The 24,457-nt window shown below is 55.2% G+C and overlaps 2 protein-coding genes across 2 annotated transcripts; one reads left to right on the top strand and one right to left on the bottom strand.

The window, feature by feature from the left end:
• Positions 1 to 3,819: 3,819 nt before the first annotated feature.
• Positions 3,820 to 8,116, top strand: Fem1a (fem-1 homolog A). Its single transcript, XM_005081371.4, has one exon. It carries the CDS (start codon positions 4,954 to 4,956, stop codon positions 6,916 to 6,918), a length of 1,965 nt encoding a protein of 654 aa, XP_005081428.1. The 5' UTR covers positions 3,820 to 4,953; the 3' UTR covers positions 6,919 to 8,116.
• An 8,330-nt stretch (positions 8,117 to 16,446) lies between these two features.
• Ticam1 (toll like receptor adaptor molecule 1) lies at positions 16,447 to 23,744 on the bottom strand. The gene is made up of 2 exons (XM_040739232.1): positions 23,634 to 23,744; positions 16,447 to 19,618 (listed from the first exon to the last, which is right to left on the bottom strand). Exon 2 carries the CDS (start codon positions 19,492 to 19,494, stop codon positions 17,272 to 17,274), a length of 2,223 nt encoding a protein of 740 aa, XP_040595166.1. The 5' UTR covers positions 19,495 to 19,618; positions 23,634 to 23,744; the 3' UTR covers positions 16,447 to 17,271.
• Positions 23,745 to 24,457: the final 713 nt, after the last annotated feature.

Genomic DNA, 24,457 nt, shown 5'->3' with positions numbered 1-24,457 from the left:
TTTTGAGGGTGAGACACCTAGTCTGGGTTTTTCCACTAGGCAATGGCTTGGCTTTGTTTTTCTTTTCCTAGGGGAGGCCCTGGGTAGGGGTCTTTCAATCACTACATCCAAATCCCAAAACCTTCCGTTACCCTAAAGAAACCCAGTCCCCCAAGCAGTTATCCTATACCATTCCTAGAAGCAGGAGTGTATTCCCACCTCAGTTCCAGCACCCACAAGTCCACTTCCGTCCTCTGGATCCCCCGGTCCACGCTGTGTGAAATCCTGCCTCACTGAGCACAGTGTCTGTTCATGATTGAATAATGCCTCATTGCTTGAGAACACTGTCTTTGAAAACACGTATTTTCACTTTACACTGGTGTTGGGGAGGGTTCGTGCACATGACTTCGGTGCCCTCAGAGGCCAGTGCTCTAACTGCTGGGCTGTCTCTAACCTGAAGGCCTGGGAGCAGGCTGAGGCCCAGAGAGGTAACGCATGGGGTCCAGGGAGAGCTCAGCCGGAAGGAGGCCGCTGGGATCCATGCAGCTCGGCCCAGTCCGACCAGGGTTTTTGATACTTGATGGCAGTCTGGTGTCCCTGGCATCACGGTCTGTGTTGTTTGTTGACATACAGTCTCTCCATGTTGCCCAGGCTGGGTCCTCAGCTTCTGGGATGAGGGGATTATGAATCGGTCATGAAGTCTGACTTTCCCAAGCAAGCACGTGTCACACAGATGTGAGCAGAGCCTTGAGGTGGTGACTCCCCCCTGACACCTGGTACCCCGAAGGTCTCTGCTTGGAATCTGCCGCATCCTGGAATTTTATTTGGGAGACAGAAGTTAGGACTCAGAAGTCCAATGACATCTCCCCACCTCCCCACCCCGGCCCCCCCAATCCTTGCTCAGCAACCACAGAGATCACCTCCCCGCGGAGGTGGGAGCTGCCCAGAGAGCCTTGATTACTTCCTGCTCCTTAATGGGTCCTTCAGAACCGAGTGGTTTTGGTTTCCATGGCAACAAGCAGGCAGCAGCAAAAGGGAAGAGGCTTCCCGAGCTTTCACCCCTTCCAATAAATGCTTCTGGCAGCCAGTCTCTCCATAGCTAAACCTGAGGACCATAGAGACGCCTACCAGAGACCAGAGAGACACACCTGTAAGAGGGTGCCGCTTCCTAGCCCTGTGCACAGTGGGAACGTGACCCTGGTCAACACGGCTGAAGGAAACGCAGAGAAACTGCGTGTGACTCTGAATGTGATCAGGGCTGGAGCTCCACCTAGAATCCCACAGTGAGGGGCTGGGGCGTGGCTCTGTGGAAAATAAGCCTGTTTACAGAATTGACACGGCTTTCCTGGGTCTGTGATCATTGAGGCTGTTGCCCCCTGCTGTCCACTGTGGGAAGTGCAGCCACCTTTGGACTGTTAGCTCACGTTGAGAGGAGCCCGGTTCATTCCAAGGTCCCAACTCGATGTCCACCAAGTGCTGTTGTTCCCGGAGCTGGACCTTGCGCAACCCACCTGTAATTTTAGTTCTTGGCAGTTCCAGCCCAGTGCTGGAGATAATAGGCGTGGGCCCACGTCCTAGTGTTCCTAAACACGCTGGCATCAACACTGACTTTTTCTCCTGGCTACTCTGATCACGTTTTCTGAGTTTCTCTGTCTCCTCCCGGCTGCTAGTGCAGAGCCTGCTCGTCCTCCTATAATTTCCAACCTCTGTCTGATTCACAACTGGCCTCGATGTAAATACTGTCCATGACTGTCCTGCCATAACCTCTATGGACGAAATACATAGGCAGAGAATACATCTGCCGGTGTGGTGTCTCTGCCCTCAATTTCATCATTCAGGAGGCAGAGGCAAGTGGATCTTTGTGAGTTCAAGACCAGCCTGGGCTACATTGTAACACTCTGTTTAAAGCAAAAAGCAAAAACTGAGAGCAGTGGAGGCTATGTACCTGTCCAGATTCAATATAGTTTTATATGAAAATGTTTTCATGCTTGCACGGCACACATGTATGTGCCATAGTAACCACGTGGGGATCAGGGAGCAAACACGCTGCAGGACTTTGTGTCCTTCCACCATGTGGGTTCTGGGGGTCAAAATCAGGCCATGCTTTGGCAGGAAGCACTTTCACCCCTAAGCACTCTCCAGAACAGACACAATTTTTCATTTGAGACAGAGTCTTGCTGTGTACCCCAGGCTAGCCTGATCATCACATCCCTGCCTCATTCCCCTCCCCCTTCCCTGCTGGGATGACAGGTGCCCATGATGATGGCAGGCTAAACACAATTTAAAAAGATTTAATAATCTAAAGTTGTTAGCTGTAGGCAGGGTTTTCCTGACCCAACCACCTGTCCCCAACAACCAACACAGAGATTTAGGATTACTCAGGCTTGTTGCTAACTAGCTCTTATTTCTTTGTTTCTTTTTTTTTTTTTTTTTTTTTTTTTGAGCTTTGGAGGCTGTCCTGGAACTCTGTAGACCAGGCTGGCCTCGAACTCACAGAGATCCGCCTGCCTCTGCCTCCCGAGTGCTGGGATTAAAGGCGTGCTAATTTAATCCATTTCTATTAATCTGTGCGCTGCCTCAGGCTCACGGATTCCATCTGGATCCCATTTTGTTTTGTCGACTTGCTCTCCATCTGGCTGGTGACCCCTGACTCCCTGCCCTCGTTCTCAGTGTCTCAGTGTGGCTCTCTGACTCTACCCAGTCACTTGCTTATCACACCGATCATAGTGACATATATTCACACTGCACAGGATCGTTCCATGGCAAATAGCCAGGTGTGTGGCGCACACTTAATCCCTGCACTCGGGAGGCAGAGGCAGGCGGATCTCTGTGAGTTCGAGGCCAGCCTGGTCTACAGAGTGAGTTCCAGGACAGCCTCCAAAACAATACAGAGAAACCCTGTCTCGAAAAACCAAAAAAAAAAAAAAAAAAAAAACCAAAAAAACCAAAAAAAAAAAAAAAACCCAAAACTACATAATGTGTCGGAGAAGCGGTTCGTGGCAAGCACTTGCCTAGTACCTGCAGAGGCCCTGGGGTCCACTCCCAGCACCATGAGAACAATCAGTGTTTGTCCGTTGCACTTTTTTCAATCTCCCATAGGCCTCCTCCCCCTCCCTCTCTCTCTCTCCGTCCCTCTCCCTATGTCCTGGCTGCCATCACCCAGCTTCTAAGCGCCTTTCCTCCCTCATATCTATCAGTAAAAATTTACAGAATGAGCAAACCCACCCCGTTCTTGGCTTGGCTACCCTGGCGTTTATCATTTTCTCTGCTTTCTACATGTTAGAGAGACCTGGCAGCGCCCCAACAGTCTCCTGGTGAGCTGGCTCACGGCTAATCCCACCCACTGGGGAGCGCCTGGCAGGTGGCGTGCCCGCGCGTGGCTGCAGATGTCTGCCGCGGAGGAGACGGAGAGAACAGGAACAGACTCAGGATGCACACAAGGGCAGAGCATGGCTGCCACTGGGTCTCCTGGTGGCTGGTGCCCTGGAGGGTCACATGGACGGACAACCCTTGGAAGTAAGCTCTCACCCTCCGTCACGCTGAGCGACAGGCGCGGTGGCTCAGCAGGGACGCACCGGGCCGCAGGGGGCCTCAGAGGACACGGCGCCCTCGTGGCTGACATACGTGCTCCTTTAAAAAAGAAAACACTGCCGGGCGTTGGTGGCACACGCCTTTAATCCCAGCACTCGGGAGGCAGAGGCAGGCGGATCTTTGTGAGTTCGAGACCAGCCTGGTCTATAAGAGCTAGTTCCAGGACAGCCTCCAAAGCCACAGAGAAACCCTGTCTCGAAAAAAAAAACAAAAAAAAAAAAAAGAAAGAAAACACTGCCTAACGAGAAAACGGGACTGCTTAACGCGTTCCCAAAAGCGCTCGGAGCGAGTGGGGAGCCCTTGTCTGCCCCCGACGCCCGGCGCGCGCCCTCTGCTGGCCAGCGGCTTCTCCACACCCAGGTTTCCCGGCGCCCGCTCGGGAGCCACGCCCAGGTTTCACGTCGCTCCGGATGGGCTCCGAGACATGTCCGGGGCCCGCTGGGAAATGTAGTCAGAAGAGCCCGAGCTAACCATGCAAAACCGGAGTGCGTCCCACGACGCTGGCCAGCGGGGCGCGCCCAATGCCGCCAACTCGCTTATATTTCGCCGCGGATGGCCCAAGGCCCTCTGGGAAATGTAGTCCCTTTTCGACGGACGGCCTGTTTCCCGGCGCGCTCTGCGGCAGCAACAATAAGGACGTCACCATCCGCGGCGTACACCTTTACATGATGGGAATTGTAGTCTTTCCACGGCTACCTCCAGCTCCGATGCGCCGGGCCCCGTCGCCTTCTGGGAACACCTATCTTTCCCAGAGTCGCGCTCCCCAGTGCCCGTCTAGCCTTGCGTGGCAGGACTTCCGCCCCCACGCTCCGTGACCGGAAACGCAGCGGAAACGCCCGCGCCTCCTGTGGGCGTAAAGACGGCGACGGGAATATGCCATTAGATTTTCCAGGCTGCTTGACACCGCCACGCTTCTTGCGGACGGTCCTGGGGGATGCCCTCTGTATAATCTTCGCCGGCGACAGTAGCCGGAAGCACATCATCAAATTCCTCAGGGTCACACACTGGAGCTGTCCTTTGGGGGCTGGAGCGAGAACGTGATTCCTGCAGTCCACCTTACGCTCGGTAACGGGACCGCACTGACCCTTGGCCTCGCCTGGCGGAAGTTGCCGTCCTTCCGTCGGTACTGCCCACCGCTTTGGCCCCCGTTGCCTTTCGGGAAATGTAGTCTTTCCTCCGCTCCGCGCCGATACGGGGATCGTCTGGCGGGCGATGGCTCTCAGGACTCCATTTCCCGGCGTGCCGGCGCACAGTCCGCCCGCTCCCCGGTCGCAGAGGCCATTTTGTTCCGCCCAGAGGCCGCTGAGATGGCGGCGGGGGAGAAGGTGAAGGTTGTCTCCGGCGACCGGCGGCCCGGCTAGACCCGGCGGCGTGGCGTGCAGCATGGACCTGCACACAGCCGTGTACAATGCGGCGCACGACGGCAAGCTGCAGCTGTTGCAGAAGCTGCTGTCCGGCCGCGGGCGGGAGGAGCTGGACGAGCTGCTGGGCGAGGTGGCCGGCGGCGGCACGCCGCTGCTGATAGCTGCGCGCCGCGGGCACCTGGACGTGGTGGAGTTCCTGGTGGACCACTGCGGCGCCAGCGTGGAGGCGGGCGGCTCGGTGCACTTCGATGGCGAGACCATCGAGGGCGCGCCGCCGCTCTGGGCCGCGTCGGCAGCCGGCCACCTGCCCGTGGTGCGCAGCCTGCTGCGCCGGGGCGCCTCGGTCAACCGCACCACACGCACCAACTCCACGCCGCTGCGCGCCGCCTGCTTCGACGGCCACCTGGATGTGGTGCGCTACCTGGTGGGCGAGCACAAGGCCGACCTGGAGGTGGCCAACCGCCACGGCCACACGTGCCTCATGATCTCGTGCTACAAGGGCCACCGGGAGATCGCGCGCTACCTGCTGGAGCGTGGGGCGCAGGTGAACCGGCGCAGCGCCAAGGGCAACACGGCGCTGCACGACTGTGCCGAGTCCGGCAGCCTGGAAATCCTGCAGCTGCTGCTGGGCTGTCACGCGCGCATGGAGCGCGACGGCTATGGTATGACCCCGCTGCTGGCCGCCAGCGTCACCGGGCACACCAACATTGTGGAGTACCTCATCCAGGAGCAGCCTGGCCACGGGCAGCTCCCAGGGCCGGAGCTGTCCGGGGAAGGCGCTCCTCAGGGGTCACCAAGTGCCTGTTCCACCCCGGAGGAAGCAGAACCGTGTGAGAGTTGTTGTCCCACGAGCCGGGAGGCGGCTGTGGAGGCTTTGGAGCTGCTGGGAGCCACTTACGTGGATAAGAAGAGGGATCTGCTTGGAGCCCTGAAGCACTGGAGAAGGGCGATGGAACTCCGCCACCAGGGTGGGGACTACCTCCCCAAGCCCCAGCCCCAACAGCTGGTTCTGGCTTACGACTATTCCCGGGAGGTGACCACGCCCCAAGAGCTGGAGGCCCTCATCACAGATCCTGACGAGATGCGGATGCAGGCCCTGCTGATACGGGAGAGGATCCTGGGCCCCTCGCACCCCGACACTTCCTACTATATAAGGTACCGGGGTGCTGTGTATGCGGACTCTGGAAATTTCGAGCGCTGTATCCGTCTGTGGAAGTATGCCTTGGACATGCAGCAGAGCAACCTGGAGCCCCTGAGCCCCATGACTGCCAGCAGCTTCCTGTCGTTTGCAGAGCTCTTCTCCTACGTGCTGCAGGACTGCTCAGCCAAGGGCAACCTGGGCATGCAGCTCGGCTTCCCTGACCTCATGGGTGTGCTCAGCAAAGGGGTAAGGGAAGTGGAGCGGGCTCTGCAGCTGCCCAAGGAGCCGGGCGACTCTGCGCAGTTCACCAAAGCCATCGCCATCATCCTCCACCTGCTGTATCTGCTGGAGAAGGTGGAGTGTACCCCCAGCCAGGAGCACCTCAAGCACCAGACAGTCTACCGCCTGCTCAAGTGCGCCCCACGCGGCAAGAACGGCTTCACCCCATTGCACATGGCCGTGGACAAGGAGACCACCAATGTGGGCCGCTACCGCGTGGGCGCCTTCCCCTCGCTGCACGTGGTCAAGGTGCTGCTGGACTGCGGGGCCGACCCCGACAGCCGGGACTTCGACAACAACACCCCACTGCACATCGCTGCCCAAAACAACTGCCCGGCCATCATGGATGCGCTCATCGAAGCTGGGGCCCACATGGATGCCACCAATGCCTTCAAGAAGACAGCCTATGAGCTGCTGGACACGAAGCTGCTGGCCAAGAGCACCGTGCAGCCCTTCAACTATGTGACTCTGCAGTGTCTGGCCGCCCGCGCCCTGGACAGGAACAAGGTCCCTTATAAGGGCTTCATCCCAGAGGAGCTGGAGGCCTTCATCCAGCTGCACTGAGCCCGACGGCCACCGGTGTGCACTTAGTCTTCTCCAAGCCTGTCCTCTTGGCCTGTGGGCAATGAGGGTCAGCGGAGTGGGCCCCGCTGTTGGTTCTAGAAACCTTCAGAGTCACACAGTAGGAAGATGGTCTCTCTCCATGACAATGCAAAAGGGTACCGGGACCTCCCCAGTGGCATCTGTCTGGGTCTGGAGGGCTCTGCCCTGCCACCCAGCCCAGAACTAGCTTGCCCTGGAGTCCTGTCACCCGCCACTGTCAAGATGGAGTCGAAGTCTTTGGTCCCTTCCTGCGGTGGGACACCCGCCCTAGCACTTGCCACCTAGATGTTTGCAGTTGGTTTGTTGTTTACTAAGTAAGTGGGCAACAGCTTGGAGCCCACGTTCTGATGTTTTTGCTGTCTTTTCACCTTGGTCCTGTTTTTTGGACTCACTAATGACTTAGTTTGAAGTTGCCAGTACTCTGTGGTGGCCACAGCCGAGAGCAGCATGAGCTGTGTGTGAATGCAGATCTGTGACCGACGCTCTGGAAGCCTCCTCACTCCTGTGCTGGTTAGAGAAAGAACTGTCCCCAGGGATCAGAGCAAGTGACAGCAGCAGCCCGGCACACATCGCCTCCAGCCACACCCTGCTTGGATTGACAGGTTCCCAACTTCAGGCTGCAGCTGTGAGGACTGGCAGGCAGGTGGTCCAGCCACTAGGTTCATCCCTGTCTCTCCTTCCCCGAGGACCTGACCCCAGGTCGTCATGAGGAGTCCATAGTATCCCCAGTAACTGCCCAGAGTGGGCTTCTGACTAAGATAGGTAAGGTAAGGGGACTGCAGCCCCAGCACAAAAAACTACCTGAGCAGCACCAACCTGTGACCCCACCAGCTCTTGTCCCTGTCACTTATGGTAAGTGGGATTAAACCTGGGTCACACCAAGGCAGGGGGTGCGTATCCCCAGCCTGTGGGAAGCAGCTGCAAAAGGAGAAAGTCTAGTCTAGAGATGCCAGTCCCTCACTTGGCCATTGAAGCCACATAGCAGTCCCGTGAGGACATCGGTGTGTGATTGCAGTGGTAGCTTGTTTCTGTACAAAACAAGTCTTAGGCCTTACTGGGCAGAGCCTCACTGCCCCACCCTGCTGACGAGGCTCAGGGCACACGACCCCTTCGAGTCTTGGCACTGGTATTTATGGATTAAATGAGGTATGTGAAGAAAGCTGCCTAGCTGTTACTTGACGTGGGTAGGTCGAGGGTTGGACGCAAGAAGAGTGCTCGTCGAGCAGGCATGGCGGCACAGCTGCCGTCTCAGCACTGCTGAGGCTGAGGCAGGAGGATCACAAGTTGGAGGCCATCCTGGAGTACAAAGTGAGTCCAGGCATATCCTGGGGTAACAGAATATTTCAAGACCCCTCCCCTCTGAAAACCCTCTCCTCTGAGGTGTGATACTGGTAGCCTTTACTGAACCCCGTTGCACCCCATGCTCAGATGTACTGACTGCTTCACAGCAGCTGCCTTCTGATGCAGCTGTTTACCTTCAGGGTTCTAAGCAAGTTCAGGGAGATGAGAGGAGGCCAGACTCCAGCCCTCCAGATCCATTCCCCTGCCTCAGCACCCTGAGCATCTGTCTCATGTGGCCTGGCTCTGCTGAACATTCCCCTGAGAGAGGGTCCAGGCTCATTGGCTCCCTCCGTCTGGGTTCTCCTTGGTGGGAGTAGTAGGATCAAACATTTCCTGCAAACCTCTTAGCCTTAATTTATGGTGCCTGTAATTGAACAGGCCTGTGTCACTTTTATACCCCTCAGCCAATCACAACAGCCTGTGAGTCAGCTGCAGTGATTGGTTAAGAAGTAGACTGGAGGCCAAGCAGTGGTGGAGCACGCCTTTAATCCCAGCACTCGGGAGGCAGAGGCAGGCGGATCTCTGTGAGTTCGAGGCCAGCCTGGTCTACAGAGCGAGTTCCAGGACAGCCTCCAAAGCCATACAGAGAAACCCTGTCTGGAAAAACCTAAAGAAAAGAAAGACTTAAGTCAGGGTGTGGTGGTGCATGCCTTTAATTTGAGCACTCAGATGTCGGAAGCAGGTGAATCTCTAAGTTCAAAGTCAGGCTATCCCAAGATAGCCATAGCTACCAGACAGACTCCCCCCCAAAGCAAGACAGATTAATGCAGGAGGAGATGACTCAGTGGGTGAGTGCCTGCTATCTGTGAGACTCCAGTCACCCCCTCAAAACACACCACTATTGGTGGGTGGGCAGATAGACTGGGAACGGGAGGGGAACCCCACCCCCAGCATGGGGGTGTCAGTCACAGGTGGGAGACATGCCCCCTCCTGGTACCACGTCCACCCCGTTCTGGCTGAGGTCACAACAGACTAGTGTTGGCCTCTGTCTGGAGTGTTCTCCCGTCTGTTGATATGCATCAGGGCAGCAGCACACACTGTCCCTGTGGGCCACACCAGTATCTGCTATTTCTAGGTAGGGAGCATCCCCGCCCCAGGTTAAACATAGCCAGTGCATAACCATGTCACTAGGCTCTCAGCCAGCTGCACAGGGCCCAAGAGGATGACGGGTGATGAGCACAGCAGGTGTGGGCCAGAGGGGCTGGAGATGTCTCTCCCCAGTGCAGGGGCTCCCGACCCTCAGCCTGTTCAAAGCCTGTCGGGAAGTCAGCCGAACCAGGTGCTACCACGCGCCTTCAGTCCCAGCACTCGGGAGGCAGGACAGCCGCGGCTGCAGTGAGGCCCTTTCTCAGAGAGAGAAATGCAAACCCCAAGTGAGCTTGATAGAGCCTGACCTGAGAAGCCTTCCTAATCAGCCCCTGGGTCTCGGCCGGCCTTGCAGGCAGGCTCTCTCCTTCCCACTGCTGCTGGCTCTTTAAGTTATGTGTGTTTGGGGGCCATGCATGTGAGTGCAGTCTGCAGAGGTTTTGGTCCACCTGGAGCCATCACCAGTCCTTTGCTGTTAGCCTTTGTAGGCTGGTCTTGAACCCTGATCCTCTGCCTCCTCTTAGTGCTGGGATGACAGGCATGTGCCATCGTGCTCATTTTGCAAAACTAACTGTTCTCACATGTACACAGCAGTGTTTTTTAGGGTATGCTCAGGGGTGCACAGCCATTGGTCCTCCCATAAGTTGATTTTCAGGCATGGGGTGTGGTCAGCAGTAACTGTGGGTGGAGCACTGGGATCCTTGCCCCCCCAGCACCAAGAGAAATACATTTTTTTTTTCTGAGACAGGGTTTCTCTTTATTGTTTTGGAGGCTATCCTGGAACTCGCTCTGTAGACCAGGCTGGCCTCGAACTCACAGAGATCCGCCTGCCTCTGCCTTCTGAGTGCTGGGATTAAAGGTGTGTGCCACCAACACCCGGCTGAGAAATACTTTTTAAAAACTGAAGAAGAACAAGGGCTTGAGCTGGAGAGGTGGCTCAGAGGTTAAGAGTACTGACTGCTCCTCCAGAGGATTTGAGTTCAATTCCCAGCAACCACAGGGTGGCTCACAGCCATCTGTAATGGATCCGGTGCCCTTTTCTGGTGTGCAGGCAAACATGCAGGCAGAACACTCTACATAATAAAAAGTCTTTAGAAAGTGGGGGAGGAGGGCTCGGTGGTGGCAGATTGGTGGGATGAGGGGGGTGGGAGTGGTAAGCCAAATCTCCAGGGAGAAGAAAACCCCTTCTCACTTCCCTGGGAATCAAGCCACATTCCAGAGCTGCTAAAGGCCTGGGCCACAGGACAGGCTAAAAATAACAGCCCCACCCTGGCATCTGGCAGGAAATTGACCCAGGTAGGAGACTGCCCTCTTTGGGTGCCCATCTCAAGGCAGAAAAACAGCATTGAATCTCACCTTGAAGTCTTGGACATTGACGCCATTCTCTCTGTGCCTCAGTTTCCCAGGTTGCAAATTCGGAAGGAACATTGTGCCCCTCCAGGAAAGGCATCTTGATGACTGCTATTGCTTCTTTGTCCCAGGGCTGTGAGCCCAGGGTGCTGCCTTGGGTGCCCCACGTTGGGAAGTTCTGACATGGCAGTGTTACTGCAGTGCTTCCCATCCCTTCATGTGCCATAACTGTCACGTAACGCGCCATGTAGCTGAAGCTGACCTTGAATTTTTATATGTTATTATATATTTTATTATATATCTTTTTTAAGTTTCTCAAGACAGGATTTGTGTAACCAATCATGGTTATCCTGGAATTTGCTTTGTAGACCAGGGTGGCCTCAAACTCAGAGATCTACCTACCTCTGCCTTCCAAGAACTGGGATGAAAGGTATGTGCCACCAGTGCCTGCTTTTAAAATTTTCTTAATACTTTATTAACTATTTTATGTGCATTGGTGTGAGGGTGTCAGATCCCCTGTAACTGGAGTCATGAACAGTTTGGAGCTGCCATGTGGGTTCTGGGAGTTGAGCCTTGGTCCTCTGGAAAAGCAGTCAGTCCTCTTAACCACTGAGTCATCTCCCCAGCCCTGACCTTGAACTCCTGATCTACTGGGGGAGGACACACCAGCTGCCCTGGGATGCTCAGACTCCACATGGTCTCCCCACTGTGACCTGCATCCCCAGGGGGACTCTGCTCGCCAGTTCCTACCGTACCCTCAGCATCCTCCTCACTGGTGAGGAGCTCACAAAGCTAGAAGCAGGAGCCACAGAAGCATCAGGAGATGCTCAACTCATATTTCAACATATGATGAGTGGATGAAGACTGAACAAGACCTACCAGCCAGCAGGAAGGGAGCAGGGACCAGCATGAAATCTGAAGTCAAGATGGACCAAGGTGGAGCTGAGCAGCACTCGGAAGGCAGACGGTCACTGAGCCTGACCAGAGGATGGGATATCGTGGGCAGGGGATGACAGAAATGTGTCTGTCCCCAATAGCTAATGTGTGGTGATGAGAACACGAGGAAGATCGGGGTCTCACTACGCGGCCCAGGCTGGTCTGGAGTAAGTTTTAGGATTTAACTGGAAGGGATTTTGTTGAGGTAAGGCCTCTCAAGTGCTGAGGTGGCCAGCATGAGCTCCTGGCCTGGGTTAAATGGCTGTGGTCTGAACTGAGTTTGGAGTATGGTGAATGTCAGCAGTACAGCTTATGCAAGGGCCTTAGGTTGGATCCCCAGTGCCAGAAATAATACTTTGTGTGTGTGTATCTTTGTGTGTGCATATATGTTGTGTATGTGTCTCTGTGTTGTACATGTGTCTGTATATGTGTATGTTGGGTGTGTGTGTGTGTGTGTGTTATGGTCCTGTATGGAGGTTAGGGAACAACTCTGGAGACCTGGTTGTCACTTTCCACCATGTGGTGCCTGGGATTACATATAGGTTGGCAGGCTTGGCCACAAGTGTCTGCTGTCTGCGCCCTCTAGTGGCTGAGGCTGGTTTTGAGCTGGTCTCACTGACCTACAGCACAGGTTTGCTGAGATGAACCGTCCAGGAACCTGGGAGTCCTCTTGCCTCTGCCTCCCTAGTGCTGGGATCATAAGTGCACACTAGTTGTCTTACTCATGGTCTAGGGTCAAACTCAAGTCCTGTTGTGCAGCAAGCACTTTACCCACTGAACATTTCCGCAGCCCTAGAGTAAGGGCTTTTAAATCAAGTGGCCAGAAAAGCCCCAGTAGCCTGGTGGTGGTGGTTGTGTTAGCAGCAGTGGCGGTGCATGCCTTTAATCCCAGCACTGGGGAGGCAGAGGCAGGCGGATCTCTGTGAGTTTGAGGCCAGCCTGGTCTACAGAGTGAGTTCCAGGACAGCCTCCAAAGCTACACAGAGAAAACCTGTCTCGAAAAAAAAAACAAAGCAAAAGAGCCCTGGGTTTGGGTAATTTTTTAAACTTACTTTTATGGGTGTTTAGCTCGTATGTATGTCTTTTGCTAGTCTGGTGTCCACAGGGGCCAGAAAAGGGTGTTGGATCCCCTGGAGTTTACAGATAGTTGTGAGTCTCCACTTCAGTGCCTTGAGCTGAACACAGGTCCTCTGCAAGAGCACCCATGCTCTAACCACAGAGCCGTCCGTCGCTCTAGTCCTGAGAGCTCAGAATTGAGCCAAATCCTGAGGGAGCCATGGAGGAATTTAGGGAGCGAGCTTTCCAGCCAGAGTCACAAAGGTCTTGCTTAGAGGACAGTAGCTGGAAGAGAAACTGCAGGTGAAAGAGAAGGATGAGAGGGCCTGCCCCCTGCACAAGGTCCCAGCAACCTGCAGCAGTGAAACCCCTGCCGCTTGCATGGGGAGGGAGGGAGGGAGGGGACAGCATCACCCAGGGCTGCATTGAAGTCCTTTCTGGAACAGAACCTGTAGGAACCCATTGAGCCTGTCTTGGACTATCATCACCTTCCAGAAAGTTCTACTCGGTGTGGGCAGAAGCCAGGAGGGCCTTGCCAGGTGGCACAACTTCCTCCTTTCGGTTCCCTGAAGAGGGCTCACAAGGCTAGTTGGAACCAGGTCATGATAACCTTGGATTCAGCCCAGCAGTGTGCTCCAGACCCAGGAAGTGGGGTTGCCAGATAACTTCTAGAACATGCTGCTCCCTGGCTAACCCCAGCCATCTACAAACCCAAGACCTCTCTGCTGCCTGTGTGGGGCACACACCCAAAGTCGCCAAGCCTCACCACCTGGGTTTGAGCCCCAGGACCCAATGGAAGGAGAAATTGTCTTTCCATTGTAAACTGTCCTCTGACTTCCACACTGGTTCTCACACAAAAGAAATGGGAAAACACTATCACATTGTCTGTCCCGTCAAACCCCAGCGACACATATGTCTGGTGACTCTGTTGCAAGACATGACTCTCTGGGCTTGGGAGAAAACATTTGTAAAACAAACAACAAAAATCCCTTAGTATCCAGCATGAATCCCAGGAGGCAGAGCAGATGAATCTCTGAGTTCAAGGCCAGCCTGGTCTACAGGACAACCAGGACTTCTAAGTGAGACCCAGCCTGCCCTGCTCTCCTCCCCCAATAAAGGTCAGAAAGGATTGTGAACAGAGCCAGCCTTCTGAATTCCCAGCTGGCCAGGGACACACCCTGCTGAGGCTGCTACCAGGGACATCAGAGAATGTCCAGCCATGATTCTAACTCCTGAGACTTCCTTCTTGCAGAAACTTCCTTTAATCCACCCACCCACCAGCTCTTGGCCCATCACAGCCTGAGGCTGTCCATACAGTAGCTTTCCCATGCCCCAGTGCCCAGCCCAGGTCTGCACACAGTGGGCACTAAATAATGACTCAGAAGAATTCATGTAGGGTTGGAGCTGTGGCTCAGGTAGAGCACTTGCCTGGCACCACAAATACATTTAAAAAGGAAACGCGTTAAAAACATTGAGGTTTTTTACTTGAGACGGGGTCTCCCACAGCCCAGGCTGACCTCAAACTTGTTAAGTAGCCAAGGATGATTCAATTCTTGATCTTCCTTCAGCCTCCCAAGTGCCAGGGTGGTTAAATTACGTTCCTTGATTTAATGTGGGTGTGTGCAACTGTGGTGGTCAGTTTGCAGGAGTCGGGTCTCCCCGCCCACCATGTGGGTCCCGGCAAGGGGACTCTGGCCACGAGGCTGCACGACAAACACCTCTACCATCTGAGCCACCTCTCGTACCCCCAATCCAGTGGAAATGAGTTGATGGCCGCTGTCTGCCCTAGCCTCCCTGCGCCCCTCCCCCAGTCTTCCTGCTACACCTCTAACGTGCTGGGCTCTGTGCTGCCCCAGGGGCTGTGTTGTCTACTCGCTGCTCAGGACAGGCTGTCACCTCCCTGCTCATTCCAAGTCCCTTCCAGCTTTCCCAGGTCCCCCTGCTTGCTTTACTGAGGCCTCCTTTGACGCCTCACCCTAGATCCACCCCCCCACCCCCGCCTTCCCAGCCACCCCTCGCCCCACACACCATGGTTCCGAGGACCTCGTTTACATACCCCACCCCCAGAATCTCAGAACTGTGCTGCCTGGGTTTCACTTCAGGTCTGCCAGGCACAGGACTGCTCTGACTAGGTCTGACTCAGAGACTAAAACAGAAAGCGAGAGTGACTCACTCCCTCCTGCAGTGTAAGACAGGGTCTGGAACAGCCTGCAGACTTGCCTGTTTGTGGGATGAGCCCAGCGGTCCTTGGAAGTCTGGCTTTCGTACATTAAGCTCCCCTGAATTCTGTTTGTTTGTTTGTTTGTTTGTTTTCCGAGACAGGGTTTCTCTGTGACTTTGGAGGCTGTCCTGGTACTAGCTCTTGTAGACCAGGCTGGTCTCAAACTCACAGAGATCCACCTGCCTCTGCCTCCCGAGTGCTGGCATTAAAGGCGTGCGCCACCAACGCGCGGCAAGCTCCCCTAAATTCTAACTTGAGTCATGCTGAGGGCCATAATTGACGTTGGGCCTCAGTTTTCCCCATCTGTAAATGAATCCACATTTCGCAGAGGCTTGTTTGGAAGGTTGAGATGTCTGGGCACATTAAAGTCTCTTTTGGACTTTCGAGACAGGATTTCTCTGTGTAGCCCTGGCTGTCCTGGAACTCGCTTTATAGACTAGGCTGACCTTGTACTCACATCTGCCTGCTTCTGCCTCCCAAGTGCCCTACCACCACCTGGCTCATCCAGGACCATGTGGAGAGCACTTGTCTCAAACGAAACCCAATAAATAAAAGAGTGGGGGAAACAGTATAAATGAAGAAAATAAGAAAGGAGCTGTAGCCGGGCGTTGGTGGCACACGCCTTTAATGCCAGCACTCGGGAGGCAGAGGCAGGCGGATCTCTGTGAGTTCGAGACCAGCCTGGACTACCAATCGAGTTCCAGGACAGCCTCCAAAGCCACAGAGAAACCCTGTCTCGAAAAACCAAAAAAAAATATATTTTTTTTTTCGTTGGCTGGCTGGTGGTGGCGCACTCCTTTAATCCCAGCACTTGAGAGGCAGAAGCAGACAGCAGACAGATCTCTGTGAGTTGAGGACAGCCTGGTCTACAGAGCCAGTTTCTGACAGCCAGGGACACAGAGAAACCCTATCTCGAAAAACCAAAAAAAAAAAAAAAAGTTTTTCATTGCTACTTCATTTCAGGAATTTCTCTACTGATATGAATAGTAATGTAAATACCTCTGTTTTCTGATGATCTCAGGTGACCCTTTAAAAAAGGTGATTGGGCTCCAAATGGGTCCCAGACCACAGGTTGTAACTGTAGTTCCACGGACCCTCTTGGTGCAGGCCCTCTTCTGGTGTGCATACATGCATAAAACAAGTATATACTTTAAATACATAAGTAAATAAATATTTTTTTTTGTTTTTGAGACAGGGTTTCTCTGTATTGTTTTGGGGGCTGTTGGTCCAGCCCGGCCTCGAACTCACAGAGATCCGCCTGCCTCTGCCTCCCGAGTGCTGGGATTAAAGGTGTGCGCCACCACCGCCCGGCCCTAAATAAAATATTTTAAAAATTAAAAGAGCACTTACTGCTCTTGCCGAGGATCCGGGTTTGGTTTCCAGCACCCACATCAAGGGGCTGGCAGAGGGTCGGAGATGCAAAGTTGCACAGCATTGGCTGAACCTCCTCATGCACTCACACTCCAAAGAAAACCCCGCTGTAGCTAAATCTGCCAATGTAAGTGTTTAAAAAAAAGAAAAAACTTTTAATGTGCCTGGATGGGCTTGACATGTCTATCCCAGGGACCCACGTGGAGAAGGAGGACCCGCTCAAACAGGTTGTCGTATGATCACCACACGTGCCTGGCACACACACACACATATAAATAAATAAATTCACGAAAGCAACACCGCCAGAAACTTCCCCAGTGTCTTTTTTCTCCTTTCCTAACCTTACAAGGCTTCCTGTTATGGCAACCCAAAAAAAACTACGTTTCCCAGAGGCCCTTGCAGCAGAAGCCCACGTGATTCGCGGTGTCCAATAGGATGAGAATGCATCCACAGATTCCGGTTCCTGCCATTGAGGGAGTCGGATGGCGCTCCTATTCTATTTCAGTCTTGGCGGAGCTGAGTCTTTCCTGTGGACGGTGGCGGGTGGGGACGCTGGCTCGTGACTCAGCCGTCATTAGCTTTATTATAAAGACCGAGCCCTCTCCATTGCCCCAGCCCCACAACCTCCCCAGAGACAGCACGTGCCACAGTGAATGAAGGTCACATGGCCGCTGGGGGCACCTTGGAGGAGCCTATGGCTCCATCGCGGTCTGTCCACCTACAGGATGTGGGTTGGGGTCCCAGAGTCCTGTCCAATATTCAGTAGGGTCCTGGATGTTTACAGGCGAGGTCTTCCTGGCCTCTGGGGTCCAATTCATGGCCACTGTGTGGGCCCAGGCAAAGTTCCCTCTGCCACTGTCACTTTAGGGACCCAGGTGAAGTCCAACTTGGCCACTCTAGCAGTCTAGGTTGGGCTCAGCCCGGTCACTTTAGCCAAGTGGGCTCCAACATGATCACTCTGGAGTCTCAAGCTGGGGTCCCCCCTGGTCACTAGGAGGGCCCAGGCAGGAATCCTCTAGACACTCAGTTTTGTCATGAGTCGCCTGGGCCCCTGTCTGGCCCCACATGTGGTTGTTGACCCCCAGCTGAACCATCTGGGCATGATGAATAATGAGAGGTCCTGGAGTCTGGGTGGCTGCAGAGGAGGCAGGTGGGAAGTGTGGGGGCTGCGGGGAAGAGACTGGAGGCTGCGGGAAAGACGGAGGCTGCGGGGAAGAGACTGCAGGCTGCGGGAAAGACGGAGGCTGCGGGAAAATCGGAGGCTGCGGGAAAGAGACTGAAGGCTGCGGGAAATAGGGAGAAACTGGGGTACTACCCTGCCATAGATGTGAAGGTGTTGGCTGTGGACATCCCAGCCAATTGGGGAAGGATGTAGGGGCCGCCAGTGACAAGTCCTTCCCGAAGGCCATCCGCAGGCTGTCCATCTGTGCCTGCCAGGCGCTGTAGCTGTGGACATAGGTTGAGTAGGCGGCAGACATGGCAGCCACCCTTTGCCGATCAGCCTCCAGCTGTGCGCTCTGCGCCTTGAGGGCTCTGGTCTCCTGCTCTTTCTTCCAGCGTATCCGGTGTGCCTGGAGTTTCTGTGGCTTGAAGGTGTTTGCCACCTTCCTGGCAAAGATAGGGGAGTGTTCATCCAGCCACACAAGGCTGTGGAGCAAGCTGGTCGTGTTGGGGCTGAGCTGAGCCTGGGAGCACTCCAGTGGGAGGAGGGGGATCACACAGTCCTGCCTTCCCGACTGCGTGAGGCTGTTCATAAGGGCATGGTTGACTTGGTGCAGGCTCAGGCGACAATCAAAGTTGGTGGTCAGGAGGAGGATAGTATACCCTGAGTGGTTGATGGCATCTTGGAGACAATGCAGCTCCCCACGCCCAGGCACCTGAAATTCCTCACAGAAGGTGGCCCCATCGGGTACCCCAAGGGTCTCTAGCTTCTCCCGGATACGTAGGGCCACGTGCTCATCAGCCCTGGCATGGATGACCACAAAGTTATAGAACTTCTGCTCAGATGTTTCCAAGTGGTCCACAATAGGGGACATGGAGGCTGGGGGAGCAGGGCAGTTGCCGGGGAAGGGCGTGGAGGCCTGAGGGGAAGGAGGCCGTGTAGGGGAGGTCTGGGGGGACCGTGGCTGGGCAGAGCGGCTGCACGTGGTGGTCTGCAGACTGCCATCTCCTACAGAGCCCGGAGGTGACATCTGATGTGTGGTAGACGGCTGCTTTCTGATGCCTTCCGTGGTGGCTGGCAGGAGAGGCTGGGAGCCTGTAGACACCTCTGTGCATTCAACCGGGCAGTGGACGCTCGTGTCTGGAGCAGCCAGAGAGTCAGGGAGGATGGCCGAAGCCACCTCAGGGGACACCTCTGGGTCCCCAGTTCTGTGTGGTGACCCCAAGGGGACGCTGGCCTCCACTGACAGGGGCCAGCTCCCTTCCTCGGGTTCTTGGCAGCCTGCAGGGACAAGCTGAGGCTCAGGGGAGGCGGGGAGTGTCTCACAGAGCTTGCTGGGCCCATGGGTTCCACGGTGTGGACAGAGGAAGGGCAGGGTGGGTGACTGGCTGATTTCCAGGTGGCTAGCCAGTGAAGCGACGCTGCTGGTGGAGTGGAGGGAATGTCCCTGGCTCCAGTCTGAGGTGTCGATGGGTAGAGGCTGGCTTCTGGTTACTGAGGGGGATGCTGAAGAAGGCGGCAGGCAACCCTGGTCAGAATGGAGTGGCTGGAAGCCACAGTGGTCCCCGGTGATGTCTGAACTGCAATGATCCTGGGCCTCCTTCTGGAGTTGGCCCAGCAAGTGGCTACCCTGGGGGGCGAGGTCATGGAGGGCCTCCCGGTAAGCCATGTCCCTTGCGGAAGCAGGACACAGGTTCTCCTCGGTCAGCAGGTGGTACAGGCGAGCCACGGACCAGGACACATCTGGGCGCTCCTCAGAGCAGTCTGTGCTGTCCACCCCTGTCCACTGGCGGGCCACCAGCTGCGCCACCGGGTCCGCCTTCAAGGACTCCAAAGAGGTCCTGGCCTCAGTGTTCTGGCCCAGAACCAGGAGCACCATGGCGTGAAGAAGCTTGGACTCCTGACTGCCTGGATCCAGACTCCCCAGCTTGTCTTTCAGGCGGACCAGCCTGTCCCTTCCCACGGCTCTTAGAATGTCTAAGGCGCCATGGAGTGATGGGCCCGGGTTGGCCATGGATGAGGAAGGGTGAAGCCTGGAGCCACAGAGGCTGGGGCGGGTGGAGACATGTTCTGGACCGGCAGCCTCCGGCACTGTGTGTCCCCTGCTGCAGGAGGTCCCCGAGGGCGGTGCAGCCGACCTGTGGAATTGGTAGTTTACCGTGACTTTCCAAACAAGACAGCAGAGGCAGGGGGATCTCTGTGAGCTCCAAGGCTCCATAGGGAGATGCCTCTAAATCAGCAGGAGGGCTGGGCACGGGGAAGAGCACTGGCCAAGCATTGGCAGAGCTCCATGTTTCACGCCCAGCGCTGCATGAGCCAGGTGTGGTAAGGGAGTGGACGAGTGGGTGCGTGGGTGTGTGGACTGGTATAAAGTTCCTAGGGACTTACAGGACACTCGCAGTGGCCCTCAGCTGGGAGGGCCACCTTGTCACTCACCCCAGCTCTCCGTTCACAGCTGAGAAGACCTCGGAGCCTGTCAGTCCTGGGGCCCCTGACACTTGTCCTCCCTCGGTAGCCAGGCTGGGATGGGGCTCACCCTTGGCCCACCCCAGAGTCACCTGCTGACCTCTCAGGAGGGACAGGTGTGACTGCTGTGACCAGAAGACCTGGCATGGAGTGGGTGGAGGCTGGGGACGCTTCTCAGCGCCTGCAGGGCCCACAACGCCTCACAGAGAATGTCCTGGCCACGTACATGTCTGGGATGTCCAAGAGGGACCCTGGTCTAGACCAGCAGTCAACATGTCAGTCAGTTAACCCACAGACTTTGCACACAGAAGACCAAAAAGCCCTTCAAAGACCGGACATGAAGCAGCAGAGGTGGGCTGGGCAGAGGGCCCAGGTCAAGGAAGCTAGGTAGGCAGAGGGAGGTGCCTAATGACCATAACAGGTGGGGGCGGGGACGGCAGATGGCAGACCAGGAAAATGGCAAAAAGGCTGGAAAGAGCAGAAGAGGCAGGGCCACCGCCCTCTCTATGGCTGCTGGGAAATGGAGGCAGTTAGGTGTGAAAGTGTAGACAGGGGGGAGAAAGAAACAGAGCTGTCAGTCAGAGAGAGGAGCGATGTACACACCCACATCTAGGGTGTCTATCCCTGCCCTCGTGTCCCTCCTCCCCCGACACCTGTGCAGTCTCTTCGTTCGCTGAACGTCCCCCACGCAGGAGTGTCTGTGGGAGACGCTGCCCACGGAAAGGGGCACACCACACACGGGCATCAAGCAGAGCGGCAGGATGTGACCAAAAAAGTCACCTACGATCATTTCGAGAAATAAAAGTGCCATGGAGGAAATGAACCTGAGACAGAACCTGGGGTGGGGGTGCCCTGGGGAGGGCATGCCCGAGCTGCGCCCCTGAAGGAGACGAGCTAGTCCAGACAGCCCCTTTGGAGAGCACTGTGAGTACAGAGGTCCCGGGTACGGAGTTCAGCCCGGCTTGCTGGAGTGGGCAGTAGGCCAGATTAGAGGAAGGCGGGGCCAGGGTGGCTTTGACCTTGAGCGAGGTGGGAGCCCTGGAGGGCTGTGGGTGGAAGCTCCCTGTGCTGTGGGGAGGGTGGGGGGTGGGGGGACACCAGCCAGGGGAGACAGCGTCAAGAGTTGACCAGGACTTGTCCCTCTTCCCTCTGTGCTCGCTATGCTGTCAGCTACATGCACCCACTCTCCTACGTCAGGGCCTTTGCATGGATATCCCTCTAGGGGCACACGCCCTCAGGGCGGCGCCCTTTCCAGCAGGGTGGCGCCCTCTCCAGCAGGGCAGCTCTTATACCCACCTGCCTGAGTTTTCTCTCAAGTTCTCACGACCTCCTACTGAGTTTTACTTCATGTCCCACTCTAGACACGCACCTGGGACCTGGCAGGAGCTGGGCTCGGGTACAACTGTCTAGTTCCTAGGACCCAGAGTGCCTGACGTATAGTAGGTACATAATACATGCTGACTGAGGGCTAGAAGATGACTCGGTGGGTACGGACGCTTGGTGTTGCCAGGCTGGATGATTTAAGTCCAGTCCCGGACCCATGTAGTAGAAGGAAGACAGAGCAAGTTAAAATAAAATGCATAAATGAACAAACTGCTGGGCCTTTTTAATCCCAGCACTCGGGATGCAGAGGCAGGTGGATCTCTGTGAGTTCGAGGCCAGCCTGGTCTACAGAGTGAGTTCCAGCACAACCAGGGCTACACAGAGAAACCCTGTCTCAAACAACAACAGTACTAAATAAAATAAGCATTCACTGGAGGAAAGAAATCAACACATGACCAGGCTGGTACCTGGTACACAGTAAGTGCTTAAAAAGTGCTTCCTGAGGACTGGAAATGCGCCTGATTGGACAGAGTGCCTATCTGACTTCAACTCCCAGTGCCAGGAAAAGAGAGTGGGGGCAGAGAGGGAGAGAGACACACAGAGAGGCTAGGGAAATGTCTATTGACACTGCTAAGCAAAGAACAGGCAAAATATAGCAAGGTGCACAGTATTGCGTTTTATTTGCTTGGTTTTTGTTGTTGTTGAGACAGGGTCTCATAGGTCATACAGGCCTTGTACTATGTAGCCCAGGATAACCCTGAACTTCTGATCTTCCTGCCTTTACTACTTTTTTTTTTTGGTTTTACAAGACAGGGTTTCTCTGTATTGTTTTGGAAGCTGTTGGTCCAGCCTGGCCTCGAACTCACAGAGATCTGCCTGCCTCTGCCTCCCGAGTGCTGGGATTAAAGGTGTGCGCCACCACTGCCTGGCCCTGCCTTTACTTCTTTTGTTGTTTTTTTTTTGTTGTTGTTGTTGTTGTTTTTTTGGTTTTTTGAGACAGGGTTTCTCTGTATTGTTTTGGAGACTGTCCTGGAACTAGCTCTGTAGACCAGGCTGGCCTCGAACTCACAGAGATCCTCCTGCCTCTACCTCCCGAGTGCTGGGATTAAAGGCGTGCGCCACCAACGCCCAGCTTTTTTTTTTAATTTTTTTTTTTTTTTTACCAGACAGGTTTCTCTGTTTTGGAGGCTGTCGGTCTAACCTGGCCTCGAACTCACAGAGATCTGCCTGCCTCTGCCTCCCGAGTGCTGGGATTAAAGGCGTGCGCCACCAACGCCCGGCCTGCCTTTACTTCTTAAGGGTGTCTGTTTTCTCTTCTCCAAGCTACCTGAAAAGCTAAGGCAGGAGGATTTTTCTCTCTCTTCTCTCTCCCTCTCTCATTTTTGGAGACAGGGTTTCTCTATGTAGGCCTGGCTCTCCTGGAACTCACTGTAGCCCAGGCTGGCCTTGAACTCACAAAGATCTACCTGCCTCTGCCTCCCCTAGTGCTGGGATTAAAGACATGCAGCACCTTCGTCCAGCCGGGAGGATTTCTTGAAACCAAGAAATCAGGGCCAGTCTAAGTGAGTTCCAGGCCGGCCTGGTCTTGTCTCCAGATACAAATAAATAGTATAAATGGCATAAAAAATAAAATATTTAAGAGAGGGGTGGAGGCACTCAGTGGATGGAGCTCTTATTTAGCATGCAAGAGACCCTGGACTCCATTCCTAGCATGAACCAAGACGGGTGGATGGGTGGGTGGGTGGGTGGGTGGATGGGTGGATGGTTGGGTGGGTGAATGGGACTTCCTTTCTTTCTTGCCTGGCTTCCCTCTGACAGACCTGACAATCTCTTGTGGCACAGGGTACCTTTCCTCCAGTCTCTGGTGACTGTCAGCTCTGGGACTCAGGGACTGAGTGCTTCCAGGGAACCTGAATGGTTCCCGGGCTGAGCCTGCATGTACCCAGGGCCAGCTGGCTACGGAAGCTTCACCAGGCCAGTCCAACACCTGCAAGACTGGTGCCTGTGTTAGTCTGGGGATAGAGGCTTTGACAGGAGACACCGAGGTAGAGAAAGCACTCTGATCAGGAAATAGAGACCAGGAGAGGAGAGGGATTGGGGGTGGGGAGGGTGGGGGTCCGCTGTTGTGCCTGGAGGAGACCTGTGTGCTGGAAGATCTGGGAATTCGGGGGGGCACTGAGGGCTGAGCAAGCACCCAGGATCATAGGACTGGGCTGGGGGGGTCAGGAAATGGGCTTCGGATCTGAGTGTCCACGGGAAAAGGCTTGAAGCAGAACGGGCTGCAGGTGGAGGCCCAGCGTGCCACTCAGGCTGTCTGGGGCCTTTCTGGCCCTGCACCTGCTGTCCCCTCTGCCTTCCTCCTACCTGGCCGTGGGGTCCCGGGCTGGTGGATCTCAGGGTCCCTGGTGGCCGCTGGAGAAGGAGGAGGGAGAAGAGGAGGGAACAGTTCCACCCCTTCCGTGTGGGGGAGGAGCAGATGAAGTCAGCTGTGTCCCGCCCCAGAGGGGAAAGTCCCCAGGGCGCCCCGGACCTGCCCCTGCCCTCCGCCCAGCGCCGTGGTGCCACGTGGAACAAGGCAGGGCTCTCATTGTGTGGGGCCAAGGCAGGGGAAAGAGAAACCCCCACCCCCAGAGCCCTCACTAGTGACACACTCTGTGGGGATTTGCAAAGCACCATGTGGCTAAGTTCACAGAATCCTGGTGACTTATGCCTTTCGGTCCAGCACACTGGAAGCCGAGGCAGGCCCTGAGCTCCAAGCTAGCCTGGCCTACACAGTGAGACCTCCATCTCAAAAATAAATTAATATGCCGGGCAGTGGTGGCGCACGCCTTTCATCCCAGCATTCCGGAGGCAGAGGCAGGTAGACCTCTGAGTTCAAGGCCAGACTGGTCTACAGAGCGAGTGCCAGGATAGGCTTCAAAGCTACACAGAGAAACCCTGTCTGGAAAAAAAAAAAAGCAAAGAAAAGAAAGAAAAAGAACCTTTGTATGTACATGATGCTATCCTGTAACTTTGGGCTATCATCCTGGCTCAGCCTCCCAGATGGTTAGATTACAGGCAAGTTTTATAACTGGTGAAACTGAATTGTGTAAACAGAAAAGCAGAAGCAATTTACAGGGGTCACTGACTAGGAAGTGGTATGTGTAAATGAGGCAAACACCCCTGGGTGGGAGATTCTAGGAGAGGGG

This window comes from Mesocricetus auratus, unplaced genomic scaffold (genome assembly GCF_017639785.1).
Source record: "Mesocricetus auratus isolate SY011 unplaced genomic scaffold, BCM_Maur_2.0 Super-Scaffold_100676, whole genome shotgun sequence".
Taxonomy (NCBI): domain Eukaryota; kingdom Metazoa; phylum Chordata; class Mammalia; order Rodentia; family Cricetidae; genus Mesocricetus; species Mesocricetus auratus.
This window is presented reverse-complemented; position numbering and strand designations above follow the sequence as displayed.